The sequence below is a fragment of the Phoxinus phoxinus genome, assembly GCF_949152265.1.
Source record: "Phoxinus phoxinus genome assembly, chromosome: 2".
NCBI classification, from domain to species: Eukaryota; Metazoa; Chordata; class Actinopteri; order Cypriniformes; family Leuciscidae; genus Phoxinus; species Phoxinus phoxinus.
Window position 1 is genome coordinate 40311568 of NC_136877.1, and position 14959 is coordinate 40326526.

At 37.7% G+C, this 14959-nt stretch overlaps 2 protein-coding genes across 4 annotated transcripts in view; one reads left to right on the forward strand and one right to left on the reverse strand.

Moving 5' to 3' along the window:
* The first annotated feature begins 1962 nt into the window (after positions 1-1962).
* On the forward strand, positions 1963-10724 carry LOC307011332 (cysteine and histidine-rich domain-containing protein 1). Its single transcript, XM_079636852.1, has 11 exons — positions 1963-2283; positions 2942-2991; positions 3175-3231; positions 4188-4342; positions 4519-4622; positions 6093-6145; positions 8073-8143; positions 8419-8521; positions 8643-8762; positions 8863-8925; positions 9997-10724. The coding sequence occupies exons 1-11, from the start codon at positions 2220-2222 to the stop codon at positions 10315-10317; spliced, it is 1161 nt and encodes a 386-aa protein (XP_079492978.1). The 5' UTR covers positions 1963-2219; the 3' UTR covers positions 10318-10724.
* A 408-nt stretch (positions 10725-11132) lies between these two features.
* Positions 11133-14959, reverse strand: part of LOC307011199 (diacylglycerol kinase delta) — a 68622-nt gene continuing 64795 nt past the window's right edge. For all 3 annotated transcript variants that reach the window (XM_079636600.1, XM_079636601.1, XM_079636602.1), the window contains 4 exons: positions 14099-14188; positions 13872-13988; positions 13220-13328; positions 11133-12931 (listed from right to left, as the gene is read on the reverse strand). In XM_079636600.1, coding sequence (XP_079492726.1) covers positions 12879-12931; positions 13220-13328; positions 13872-13988; positions 14099-14188 — 369 coding nt within the window. In that variant the 3' untranslated portion in view covers positions 11133-12878. The remainder of the gene's footprint in view (positions 12932-13219; positions 13329-13871; positions 13989-14098; positions 14189-14959) is intronic.

Genomic DNA, 14959 nt, shown 5'->3' on the forward strand with positions numbered 1-14959 from the left:
GAGGACAATTACACCGAGTCGCACCCTGTCTTTTCAAAGAATAGTACACCGGCGAGCGCGAAGTATAAATGCCTCGTGGGGAGGCGCGCGCGCAGTCAGCAGAGGCGCGTGCGGCGAAGGCTCGCAAACCCATAGACGGCTCTGACAGCGCATAGACTGCTTCTTTTTCCGTTCTGATTGCCGCGCTTGACTTCTAGGTGTGTAACCTTTATTATTGTTCGGTCTGAAACGGCGCCCAGTGACGGATGGTGTAGCAATATTGTTGTCCAGGTGGAAATCGGGAGAAATTCGGGAGAAAGGTCGGTCCGGGAGATTTTCGGGAGGGGCTTTGAAATTCGGGAGTCTCCCGGAAAAATCGGGAGGGTTGGCATGTATGCCGTATTTATTTGAAACAGAATATACAGATCAAGAACTAAGAGCACTTCCGGAGCATTCCGGCGCCCTACGGCGCTTGCGCAGACTAAGTAAACAGATCACTAGGACGTGGTTGCTTGAAATAGATTAAAACTATATAAATACTGTTCGTTTTCTCACACAAACCGCTCGTTTCGTGTCTTAGGCCATCAATGTGCACTAACGATGGGGAATTGTTTAATTTGGACGTCTCTGTGCATGCTCTTGGAGTCTGTACCCATAGACCTCCATTATATGACTGACAGACAACAACGGTTTGACCTAAAAATATCAAAATTGAAACTACTGTGGAGACAAAGACACCTACATCTTGGATGCACTTCAGGTAAGCTAAAACATATCAACATTTAATTTCAAAGTGAACTATCCCTTTAACAATGTGAGAAAGTAGCTATAATTTGCACGGTTTGACGTGATATGATAAGCGATCATTAGATTTAATCAGTGCGATTTACTGCAATGCTTCCCCCCCCCTAGTTGGTCAGAACAAAAGTGGATGTTACTTACTGTTTAGATGACATTTCCGGTGAAAATTCTTATGTTGGTCATACTTCCAAAAAGTAGAATCTGTAATTCCGAATGACAGCTCCACACCTGCGCTTTGATTGACAGCCACATATTCTTCTCAAAACATTGGATTCGTCCGCGCTGTGCCATCATGCCGAGAAACAACCATAGGGCACAACCATAGACAGTATATAAGAGGGCACAACCCACGTAAAGTTGATAATTCCGTGAACAACTGCAATTGCAGATTTCGAACAGAGATGGCGACAAAGAGGAAAAACTAAGGGCTGCAGCTTTAAAATAACTGTTCTCTATTTTAATATAGCCTATTTAAAAAAATTAAATTGTATTCCTGTGATGCAAAGCTGAATTCCCAGCATCATTACTCAGTGTCTTCAGTGTCACATGATCCTTTAGAAATTAGTAAGTAATTTGAGTTTTTTTTGTTAAGTCTTTTAAAAAGTCACTTTTAATCAATTTAGTGCAACCTTGCTGAATAAAATGATTTTTTTAAATCAATGTAATTTTCAAGTCATTTGTAAGTTATAAATTAAACTAAAATAATAATCAGTTATCTATCAGTTATGGGAACACTTGAATGTAAAATAATCTTTATTATAGTATTGGTTGTAAAACAACAACATTGGTTGATCTCTAATGTTCATCAGATACGGCAGATACATTTTTTTTTATTTTAAAGAAGCCACAATATGCCACACTGAATTTTAATAGGAGACCAGAATAGTACACAGCTGTTCAAGTGAAATTGCAGAACTGAACATTTTATAAATTGTTTACATATTACATTTTAATATGCATGTATGTATTTATTTGAGAAATAAAAATACAACAACATGCAGTTCATAATTATGTTGATTTGTCTGCCATTAATGATAATCAAGTTAAGTAAAAAAAAACACTTAACCCACCCAAATTAACTTTTAAAAAGACAGGTTTCAGTTTATTCTGTGGCATTTGTAGAGGGTTTTGCTGTGCCCCCCTTCCCCCTCTCCCCTCAGGAATGTGACACCCTCTCAGACTGACCCTAACAGCTGTAAGGAGAGAGAGAGCACATGGCACTGGCTATTTTTAAGAGTTCATTCAGCCCACTCATTCAAACATCTCTCTCCATATCTTTCCTTGGACGTGGTTGTTCCTTCTGGATCTCTCCTCAGCTGAAAGTTCTGGACAGGCTTCTCAGGGGCCGGGCAAGTTCATAAGTACCCAAGACGAACGCAGGACAGAGCATATCAACAACGAAAAGAGTCAAAGTCAACCAGAATATCAAACAAGCCAACATGGCTCTACTGTGTTACAACAGAGGCTGCGGGGATCGATTTGATGCTGATAAAAACTCAGATGGTAATTTGTAAATATATATTATATATATATATTTGTTTCCACTATTTATAAATCGATGTATGTATGTATGTATGATCATATACTTTTTTAAAGTAAACTGAATAATTTAATTGTCTGTGAAGCTCATGGTTGGTATTAGGCCTACAGGCCTGATGTTACATAAATCTACCAACAACTTTTAAGAGTGACATAACTGTAGGAGAAGTGTTTTATCACTTTCTGTGCTAGATCTGCAGTGAAGCTGTTTTAGAAATTGAAATATATAAATAGAGCTGAGCTGATTGCAGTGAGAATGAGAGCCGCTGGTCTCGGTGGCCACAACACGGCTTAACTTTGATTTCATTTTGGCCTCCAGCTAGCTACCATTTAGCCAATAACATGTTTAAAAAATTTTTTTTTTATAATATTGATAGAAAAAATGTGATTTAGTGTGTGTCCATAGAGGTTTATTGCATCCACGAAGTCCCCGGCACGTTTGGAGGTGTTCTAATCAAATGTTACTTCCATAAATGGCTCATCTCTTAGCTGTCCGTGTGTTTGAATGTCCATTATGCCAGTGAGTCCTTTTGAGTCGAGTTCATAAAAAAAGGTAATGAGGATGGACTTCTGTAGATAAACGTCTCCTGCTAACCCCTATTTTCTCTCTCACCACCTGAAGATGCCTGTCAGTTTCACCCCGGAGTGCCAATCTTCCACGATGCCTTAAAGGTGAGCTCAGAATGTGTCTTTGTCTGCACAGACCGCCGGCTGCTCTCGGTTCTAGCGCTGTCATAACCTGATAAGCACATTTTTGGCGTGTTTGCCTGCATAGGGAGCCTAATATTCATGCGTTTTTGTTTTATTTTTTCTTGGCTGTCTGATGTGGTTCTTTGTTTGGGTTATTCTCCTCAGGGCTGGTCCTGCTGTAGAAAGAAGACGACAGATTTCTCAGAGTTCCTGTCAATCAAGGTATGCTAATAATATGATAATCGTGACGGTTTCATCTCGCGCTGCTTTCCATGCCCTGCACGCGCAGTAACAAAGTGACAGAAAATGTCTGACAGCCAGAAAAACTCCTTTTTGGTGTTCCACTTAACAATAAAGCTCAATTTGTTAACATTAATGCACTTTATAAATAGTAGCCTATAAATGAACATTGTATTATGGGGCATTGAGAGAGAGAAAGACCAAGCTGGTTGAGTCATGACTGGTTTTAGAGGGGTTTTGGTCATGCTGGGAGACCAGCTTAAACCAGCTAATACCAGTTTTTTTTTTTTTTTTTTTTTTTGCAGGGAAATCAATTAATAATAGTTTAGAAATTAACATTACTGTAGATTAATAAATGCTGTAACATTTAATTTTTTATGACACCTAATGCAGTTGTTAACTAACTGAATCATATTGTAAAATGTCTTCAAATATGCTAATTTAATGCAGTGACATAAGCCCCATTGTCCACAACAAAAATTTGAAGGCGAAAGTAATTTTTACTTTTCGATTTTTTATTTCATTTAAATAATTTCTTCCTGATAAAATATTTTAGTGCTTGGCATAAATATAGGCCTATAAACATACAGATGTTTATGGTATTTTACCAGACTTTTGCCAGGTCTAGAAATCACACTTACCGTACATTTAAATAATTTTAAGTCATCTTGAGGCACCCTTGGACGTTTAACATTCATTTATCAGATACTTTTATTAGAAGCAACTCATTAAATACCAAATTAGCATTACTGAATGTTAAGAGCTAGTGCTACAAAATCTCAGAAACAAGTATAATCAAACATCACTGAATGCTTTTTCACAATGTCATTCGCATTCATACAATCTCAAACATGTAATTGATCTGCTCTGGGTCTGCTAATTCCTTTCTTGCAGTCACATGTTGATTGGCAGGTCCTGTCTTGTGCTTGTCCTCTCAGGGTTGCACCCGCGGGCGTCACAGTGACGAGAAGCCTCAGGAGCCTCTGCGGCCGGAGGTGACGTCTGAGAAGGGAGACGTCAAGCAGCGCAGTGGAGAAGAGATTATCTACCAGGGACCCAAATCTGCTGAAGCCCTGGAAAAAGAGAGACCCAGGTAAATTTGCAACTCTCACACACATCGTGCTCTTTCACCCACACATTGTTCTGAATACAAATTCATTCGTTTTCATTCTCTGAAGCCCTTTCTATGTCTCTCTTAGAAGTCGAGCTCCCTCTGACTGTTGAATGCAAACAGACAGTGACATGTTTTTTCGATTCCCTCCTTCTCAGCTCAGAAGAGCCCAAGGCAAAGCTGCAGGTGAAGGTCTCTCCCTCTCTGGCTCAGATCCTGGAGAAAATAGAGATCACTGAGAGGGAGAAGAGAGAGAAGCTAGGTGAGCAATCCCATTATTCCTATTGGTCATCATGCTCCGGATCACCTGCAACACAAGCATAAAACAAAACTAAGGTTATTAGAGTGCGTTTTACATGGAAACACTGTTTCAGCCGCTCTACTTCAAAAATAGGTCTTTAATTCAATGTGGTACTTGCTGTTGTTAAATTTACTATAGCAGTTTCTGAGTAAAATATAGTTTTTCACTGCAGATCGATACTAATGCAGTGGCTCTATACTGGTTTTTACTCCAGAACCCAGATTTTAAATTGGGCATTAATTGACAACCCAACACTAAAGTAAACAAAAATGTCCTTAAAATTATTCAATGAAATTAATTCGTTTTAAAGATGTATCCACATTAATACAATTATTTAATATTAAAATCATAAAATAACTTTAATCTTTGAAGTAAAAAATAATAATACATTGAGGTCATCAAAAATAATGTTGCAGTCCAACAATAACAAAAAATAATTAATTAATTATTATTAATATTGAATTTATATTAACATCATACTTTTATATGAATGAAGATTCAAGTAAATATAAATAAATGTATATTTATCTTTGCAGCCAAAAATACTGTTTTGCATAAATCATGTTTATCCATGTTGCAAGTAAGTCTGTATTTAATAGTAAGGGTTATTACCATTAACTAAAATAAAACTAAAACCATTTTGCTACTTAAAGGGATAGTTCACTTCAAAATGAAAATATGAACTTCCATAGTAGGGAAAAAAAATACTATGGAAGTCAATGGGACCAGTTAACTGTTTGGTTACTGACATTCTTCAAAATATTTTCCTTTGTGTTCAGCAGAAGAAAGAAATTAATACAGGTTTGAAACAACTTGAGGGTGGAGTATATGATGACAGAATTTTCATTTTGAAGTGAACTATCCCTTTAAAACAAAATAAAAGTTGACTGAAATAACTTATTTTTTGAAATACTGAAATAACTTGAACTTATTTTATTTCAGCTTGTTGCCAAGGTCAAATTTCTAATTTAGTTGAACTTAATTTCAATTTTCTCTTCCCTTTTATACATTAATAAGCATATTTATTGATTCTACTTATCCACAACGATGATTAGTTTAATCATATTATTCGCTTTATCACCTTTTTGTTGGCAGTCAGCCGCACTGCTTTAGTGAAGTGTTTATGCAGAAGGTCATTTCAGTCCTTGGCAATAGCTGTGGATATGAGGTCCACCTGTCCTGTCCATAATCTGTCACTTTTATAGGACCGTTAAAACACGCACAGAAACACTGCTGTCTCTCAGATCTGCTGGGTTGGGTTGTGTTGTGTTGTGTTGTCACTGGCTGCAGGATTGACCATACGTAGTGTGACTATTGCACATTTTGAGATTTGAGATTTGGTTGTCTTATAAAGCTTCTCTTATTGTTCAACGATCTGACTTTGTTGTCTTCTCTTCCTACTCTCACCTCTTCCCTCTCGCTGTCCCACAGAGTGCCAAAACGTCGTGATTGGTGTTAGGTGCAAAAACACAGGATGCAAAACAGTAAGTGCTCATGTAATATGTACATCACAATGAAACAAATCAGCTTGCTTAACAATATATGCAGTTTAATGCCATCTAGTGGTCATACTAAAGAATGACACTGCCGCGCTTCATGTACAGACAGACTCCACTGAAGAAAATCATTCATAATCTCGAGTGTGTTAGTGTAACTTTGCTCCTTACAACTAGTTCCTAGATCAGCATTTGACTTTTGAATGGAGACAGAGCAGCAGATGAGAAAGAATTAATGACTAAATATTCCTTACTGGGATTTGACCCTAATGCCTTCTTTTAAAGCTTTCCTTCTCTGGGAAAGGATCATCTTTAATGGATTAGTTTGCTGAAATCCCAGAAGTTTTTCATATTAATTACTCAGCAGAGCTGTTCTTTAGTCCAGGTGAAAACTAAACCTGTATCAGCAGGGACGTGTGCTATTCAGAATATAATTTAGCCTACATTTACATTTAGTAACTGATGTTAGTGTAGTTTTTTTTTTAATATTTTTTTATATTTTACTATGAATAAGCAGCAAGCATATTATCATAAATTGTTTGAAAAGTCACCAATAGGAATTCAATCTAGGATATTTCATATATTGCACTGAATGTCATTTTAAGCACCATGGTTCCAGACAACATAAGCATAGACTTTAAATTGCAAATTTAATAAATTCCTCTTCCTGTCATTCCATTTCAGTACCCTGTCGGTCATGACAAATTAAATAGAAATTTCATCTCTTGAATTGAAAAGGAGCCAATTCTTTAACCCGACGAGCAGAACCGTTCAGAATTGAAGGTACACTGTGGCCCTCTAGCGGTTAAAAAAATAAAAGGCATGCATTTGGCGGAAGAACAGTGTTGGCTCTGCGTGAATGTGCGGATATGGTCATCCTCCTGCTCATAAAACATTCACTTTGTGGTTAAAAAGATATAACCAGTTTAGATGGAAAGGATCTCAAGCTGGCTAGTTAAAGATGCTGTAGCTATATCCATTAATAGACATGGTAGTAAACTGCTTCCTTGAAAATAAATTCCAGCTCAGCTCTACAACAGCCATATAATGTTACATCTGTTGAACAGTTACATCTGTTCAATAAAATACCTCACCTGTTGAGTAATAAAGACATCATCTCTGCATCGGTTTTACAACATTTCAAATCTCATCTCCGAAAAGCCGATGTTGCTTGGTCACGTTATCTGTTCGCCTGCAGACTCTCCTTCAGGTTTTTTTTTTTAAACTAGTGATTCCATGAAGGTTGGAGATTTAGCTGCTCCATGTTGTCAATCTTTCTCACTCGTTGTGACAACTAGCCTAAGCCACTTCCACACCATAAACTTGTCAAAGTAGCCGAATCAATTTACTTATCTATTCATGGATATGACGAGACACACACGGGCAAATGACGGATGTAATCAATTTCCCGCGAAAACCATCCCGCTGTGTCTAAAATATAAACACTTAGAATAGGCGCATCAAGGTAAGACAAAAACACGTTTTGGAAGAAAGATTGATGATGTATCGACTAATTAAATTTAGTTAATTTTAAACCCCCCAAAAAGTATATAGTGTACCTTTAAACACATATTGCTGGGTTTCTCAGACTTGTTAATGGTGTTTTGTCCTTTATCCACTGAAACAGACACATATGGCTCTATTACAGCTTCCTGCTCATTTATCTATTTGGAAGAGTAGAAAAATGAGTGTATTTTCAGGCGTGAAGGCAGTAAACGGATGACACAGAGCTTGTGCTGAGTTTAGGAGCATCAGCACTTTAAAGTTTTGCTTTTGTAAATATGCTGAGTTTCTGACTATGAGTGTTTCTCTGGAGCAATGAGAAATGTCTTTCTTTAGTGTGTGGTGGTGTGAGGTACATCTGTGTGTTTACTTTGAGTAGTTGTTAAAAGTTTGTGTGTGTGTGTGTGTTCAGATTTACGAGGGTCCAGAGACTGAGGCAGAGATCTGCTTGCATCATCCCGGGGCTCCTGTCTTCCATGAAGGGTAAGAAAACTGCAACATTTGAGTCTTTATTTGGAAACGGGTATACTTGTCTTCAAACAGACAAATAGTTCCTGTATCTGTTAAAAATCCTACAGTACAAGCATGGCCTGTTTTCATAAAGCTTTTCTCAGAGAACCATTTGGTTTCAGATCCACATGTGCTGTCCATTTCAACAAGAGATCACGATGCGATCACACAAAAGTGCTCTTACTATCAGTACTTATGAGCTGAGAGGGGAAATGCATTATAATTCACACCTGCTGTTCATTGTCTAGATACAAATACTGGAACTGCTGCTGCATAAAAACCACGGACTTCAACGCCTTCCTGGATCAGAAGGGCTGCACAGGAGGAAAACACTGCTGGATCCCCAAACATGTAAGAGCTTAGACTTTTTATGATCACTGGACACGCATTGTATAATCAGAAAACAACCAACTAACCCTCTCTGGAGAAATGTATTTACTGACTGTATGTTTTGTTTGTGTTTTGTATGAAGGACAAAAAGAAAGTGGCTTGCCGACATGATTGGCACCAAACAGGAAACCAGGTCGTGGTCACAATCTACGCCAAGAACTCCAGTCCAGAGCATTCCTATGTGGAGGCAAACCGCACAGTGGTGAGTTTAAATGAACCTGTTACCTCATCCCTTAAAAACAGCAATGCATCCGAGTCTTTGTCCATCAATACATGTTTCTGTCTTTTCCATCAATCTGCAGTTAACATGCCACATTCAGTTTGAGGGTGACAAAGTGTTTCACAAGGACATCCACTTATGGGGGGTAAGATTGCTCTACGTTCACAGTCTGTTATGATTTAGAAATGACTCTTTCGTTTAGCAATATAATCCTATTAAAGGCAAAAAAATCTCTTTTTTGTTTTTGTTTAGTGCATAAGAAACAATTTTACAAAAGTAGTTAAAAATACTTTTAAAGTTTATATTCATATTTTGAATTAGCTTTTATTTTTATATTTAAAATGTAAATTTCACTTTAATATTTAGTAGAGACGCACCGATATGACATTTTTGGAAGATATCGATAACCGATAATTCTTTATATTTGATAACTCAAAATTTTTATATAATTTTTGAGAGCCTGATTACAAAAACAAAAGTCTCTCAATGTCCCAAGCACACAATTATAATCTTCTCATCATAATTTTATGTAGGCCTTTATGACAGACTTGTGCAGCGCATGTTGCACTTAACTGTATTTTCCTTTTCAAAGTGACTCCAATCATATTTCAAACAAAGCAAAATCAAAACCAAACATGTCTCAGCTGAAGGAAATAATCCATTATTTTTCAGCTTTAATATATCGGACAAATGTTCTTATTGGGCCGATAATGCTAACATTATAATGATCAAATATCGGCCGATACCGATGGTGGCCGATATATCGTGCATCCCTTATAATTATTAATTTTGTTATGTGCTTTTTATTTATTTATTTTTTCATATTTCTAAATAGTTTAGTTTTTATTTTAGTTAACAATTTTCAGTTTGCAACATTTGTCTTTTTTTTTTTTTATATACAAAAAAATCTGGTGTCTGAATAATTTTTGGTTTGACTGTATGCAGGTCAAGATTCTTCAAATCAGTGGTGGGAAAAACCCTGAGAAAATATTTACAGATTATTGTATTGTATATCAAATATAATACTGTATGAATTAGTCATGTTAAATAGGGTCTTAAAAATCTACAGAGGTTTGGAAATTTGAGTATGAGATAAAAAAACAGATTTTCCATTTCAAAATACCATTTAAGTTAACGATAACACAGGTATATGTTGTTGTTTTTTTAAATCCCTGAATGCCGTCAACCTGACGTGTGTCCACTGCTGGTTTGTCAGGTGATTGACGAGAAGAGCAGTTTTGTGAACATGGTGCCCTCTAAAGTGGAGGTGACCATGCGGAAGGCTCATGCTGTAGCCTGGGGGAAACTCGAGGACCCCAAACACAAACCAGAGCCAGAGGTCACCAATGACATGAACAACACAGAACAGGAAAACGTCAAACCCGACTGGTACATCTCAGATGATGACATCAGTGAGTCTGACTGGGACGATGATGACGAGGAGGAGGACAAGAAAGAGAGTGAGGAGAACAAAGAACAGGAGGAAGATGGTCCCCCTGAGCTAGAAGAGCCTGCTGATGTCCCTCCAGTAAAATGAACATTTATTCTGCGGTGCAAATGGTTATGTATTTCTGAAGTTATGAATTTGTTTACAATAACACATGATATATTTATACAAATGTGGGGCTGCTTCTTTCATGCATTTAGACTTTTTTTTTTAAGTAAATGTAGTTTTTCATTGTTTTTGTCTGCTAAAATAAATAAGAGAAGTCTTCAAACTCGTATCCTCTAGTTGTGCACACAGTTTCATAGAGCGTTTGAAAATACACACTACTGTTCAAATGTTTGGGGTTAATGTTTTGAAATAAGCATTTTATGCTCCTCAAGGCTGCATTTATTTGATCCACACACACACACACACACACAAATATATACATATATATTGTGAAAAATTTGAAATTAAAATAGCTGTTTTGTACTTCAATACAATTGATTTTACAATGCAATTTATTAATGTGATGTCAAATCTGAATTTTCAGCATCATTACTCCAGTCTTCAGTGTCACATGATCCGTCAGAAATCATTCTAATAGGCTGATGTGGGCAATTTTGAAAACAGATTTTTGTGGATGACGTCATACATTTTTTTCAGTGTTCTTTGATGAATAGAAAGTTCACAAGCACAGCATTTATTTAAAAAATATTTTTGTAACAATGTAATTTAAAGCATCTTTGCTGAATACAAGTACACCAGTTCTTTCAACAAAACAAAAAAACATTACTGACCCCAAAGCTTTACTATGTCCAGCTAAAAATCTGCAATGAATCCAAAGTATGTTCTAAATTGGACGTGGTAAACCGTCGCATCTTAGATTAAGTATACTCTGAAATCATGACAAGAAAGCGCAAGAGTTCAAACAGCAATGGCCACACTTTATTTTTGCGTCAAGTCAACAGCAACAATCCTGAAGTAGGCGATTGCAGTCAGACAGGGTCTAAGGCCATGGAAGCTTGACTGCAACCCATATGGCAAAAAAATATTTTAAATAAAAAGGATAAATAGTACATCTTAAAAGTAAACAGTAGTCTTGACGATGAAGAGGATTGGTACCAGCAAATAAAAAGTCAATCTCTTCTGTTTTGGTTCTTTTTCTCGGTTCATAAAATCATTGCCTTCCGCTTGTGCCCGATCGCCAGTGTCATAATGGATGTGCTGATACGTGGAGATGGTCAAGTAATGTGTTTGCTGTGTCAATCCAAACTGAACCGCACACAGCAACAGTTCATCACAGATGTGAAACTTTAAAACAAAGACATGCAAAATAATAAAAAATACAGTTCAGCTTTTAGGGGCACAATCAGTACCTTGACTTCAGATCAATACCACGTTTGCGATGTCTTTTTCTTTTTTTACAGAGCAACACTGTTAGACTTTGGCTCACAACTATCAAGAAAACAATTAAGTTGTCCGGTATTGTGTATATTAGTTTCTTTTCATGGAAAAACTGTACCATTGGAGTGTGTTGATAAATACTGCTTGAGAACCATACCATATATTAGTCAAGTTCAAGTTTTGCTTTACCTCATGTATTCCTTATACAGACTGAGAGGGGCGACAGTGGAATAACATTCATAAGTTTGGTTATATACTGCCTTATATGTAACATCTCATAGGTTTTCCATGAATGGGATACCAGTTTTCATATGATAAAACAGAACACACAACCTTTTTTTTTTACTTTGCCTCTTAAACATTTGTTTTCTATATTAAAGTGCAAGGCGAGATAAAATACATCTTGAAATGTACGACATACAGCATCACTTCCTTTGACAAGATTTCCCTGCAGAAAAAAAGTAAAGAAACAGCTCACTTTAAAACCACTGCACTCCATTTACTCACTTGGCACAAGAGTTACGGTACTGAAGCTTCTAGAACAACGGCTCAATTGACACTAGTGATACACCATCACGACTTGGCTGACGATCTGAGAGTAAAAAGAGAAAAAAAATAGACCTTTTTCCTGCATAAGGGCATGAAAGGCATGCAGAAACTGAGATGGTCTTTGATAGTTACAGAGACTAATGCAGATTAACTATTCAGCCAGTTTGACGAATATTACAGATCCACCATACATTCATCATCAGGATATTCCTTCTTTTTTTGCATGTGTTTAATTGTCTTCATTTCAGAACAATTGTTTTGTTAGATTTAGTTTGTTCCTTTCTTGTTGTTCAGGCGGCGAAAGGACGGGGTCTTTTTTTGTTTCCCTTTGGAGAGTGAAAAAAAGTTTATAGTTTGTGTCTGACGGCTGGAATACTAAGTAGCAAGATAATAAAAGATGAAAAAAGAAAAGAAAAAGAGAACGGATTTGGTCGTGCATGGGAGTGGCGTTGCTGAAAACAGAGAGAGAGACGGTGGACGGTCCACTTCCTACTCCCTGATGATGAGCATCTCCCATGACACCATCCGCAGGCAGAGAAGAAAGGGAACAGAAGCACAGTAATGCAGTGCCGGGCCGGGCCGGGCCACGCCCCTCCAAAAAAAGCTCACAAACACGGGGATCATGTGTCTGCACAGGTGGTGTCACGCCCTCCCTAACTGGGCGTAAAGCAGCATCCCGTGGCAGAGTGTGTCCTCACACAAACCACTTCAGCTCTTCAGTTGCCCGCAGGATCCACATCATACACCCCACCTTTGATATCCCAAGATCCTGAGTGGTGCAAACAAATGTATCAAGATCAAGGTTGTGAGGTGATTAATTATGCATCTGAAACCATCTGTAAATGGCACAAGGAATATTATGCAAAACATATTTGCTACATGAGATGATTATTAGTTCACAACCAGGCAATGCGACTGGCACTTAGTATGACATGGGCGAGCCACATATATTACACTTCACTGCAGCTGGATATGAGTGTACTGACAATAATTGACCACGACGGAGAGATTATGAGGCTGGTAATACTGTGTTTCTGCTAGAGATTGTGTCTGTTACCTGACAGAGAGCTGCTGGACCGCTGCTTGTGCAGCCTCTCTCTCTCTTTCTTGCCCTTGGGCATGATTTTCAGCTTCATACTGCTTTTCACCAACACACGGGACGGGTCCTAGAGTGAAACAAAGAACGGGGAGTCAAGAACAACTCAATGGGCTTGTGTTAAATGCATCTTCGGCGCAGTGACTCGTTTAAACGGCCTCTGATTGGCCATTGCGTTCAACAAACATGTCTGTGATTGGCTACAATGCTCAATGCAGCAAAGGCACATGGACAGTAGCAACCCTTAATGCAAAGGGAGAAAATATAATGCTGTAATCTGTTTTTTTTTTTATTATCAGGTAAATAGGCACGATTAGGCAGCTGTAATCATATTTACAATTATTTTTCTGATAAATTGTTCAGCTCTGTGAGAACGACAAGGAAAACAAAACATGCCCTTGTCCTAATACTGACTAGTAATACTCCATCAGGAATTTAGCACTGTGATAAAAAAAGAAGAAGTTGAAATCATACCATATCTAAACAACTTCTCTTTGGAGAAAATTAATGTATTTTTTACTTTCAGAATCCAACTATTGTGTTCTATAGAAAAAGTAATGCAAACTAAAATGAAACTCCACTGGAGACTAAAGACATGTGGAGTAGGACAAACCTCCTCAGAGCAGTGCATGCTGGGACAGATCCAGTGAATATCCTCCAGCTTGTGTAACTCAGCGCCGAGACTATCCACTGTTGAAAGAAGCTCCTCTTTTTGAGAAGACTCCAACTGCTACATACACACATATACACAGAAAATGCCTTTATCATATTTCATACAGAATGACTTGTGTACAAGAACAGGCCATGAGAAAGTGAGAGAGAGAGAGTGAGGCGGCTCACCAGCAGTTTTCCCTCAAGCAGCATCTTGGTCTCTTGCTGGAGAACTGTACTGCTGTTGACAATGTCTACAGCAGTGCTGCGACTCAAAACCTGCAGAGAAACACACACGCACACACAATCACAGCTCAAGTTCAGTTTGACTTTCTGTCAGACTCTTGCTGTTCAGTGATTAACACTCAGTTATTCTTCTATTCGCTGGTCAATGGAGGTCCCGTGGAGAACAGCGTGAGAAGCTCAAAGCTGAACATGCTGAAAGCCACAGCGGGACGGACGGACCTGCTATTATTCCTGCTGGAGACTGAAAGGTGCAGCTGTTAACCTTTAAAGCAGAGCTAGACTGCACCGATCCTCATCACATCACTCACTGATATGAACTAAGAATATATACAGAGGGCTTCACACTGAAAATATGACATTTAAACCTGACAAATTTAAACCCGCCATATAAAAAGAATGTTAATTTTTTATAAAGAACATTCGTGACCTTAACTTATTTGTAATTGCTTCCTTGCTTCCACTGAAGCTCAATCTGCTCTTTGGATCATTCTCAAATCATGCTGGAGAACAGGATCATCAGGTTTTACACAATGTGTGGAGTTCACATAATGGAGTTCACGCTTGGAGTTCGACTCAAGCGATGTGATATGTATATATTCACAAAATGTGGTGAATTCAGATAACGCATTCACTTATTTTTTTTAGAAACTTTTACCACCTACTGTGTATTTAGCATCTAGGTGATTTATCAAAAATGTTGAACTTGATGATAAATGAATTCAATTCTGCCATACAAACAGAATGAATAAATTGGTTAAGTGTGTTGAATGTAGTTGTTAAATATATTAGTCACAAGTGTGTGTT

Bases quoted from the DNA above. Each gene is read 5' to 3' on its own strand.
- LOC307011332 (XM_079636852.1), top strand. From the start codon at position 2,220: ATGGCTCTACTGTGTTACAACAGAGGCTGCGGGGATCGATTTGATGCT. The intron at 8,144-8,418 runs GTAAGAAAACTG...TTCATTGTCTAG, and splicing joins GCTCCTGTCTTCCATGAAGG to ATACAAATACTGGAACTGCT. The intron at 8,926-9,996 runs GTAAGATTGCTC...CTGGTTTGTCAG, and splicing joins AGGACATCCACTTATGGGGG to GTGATTGACGAGAAGAGCAG.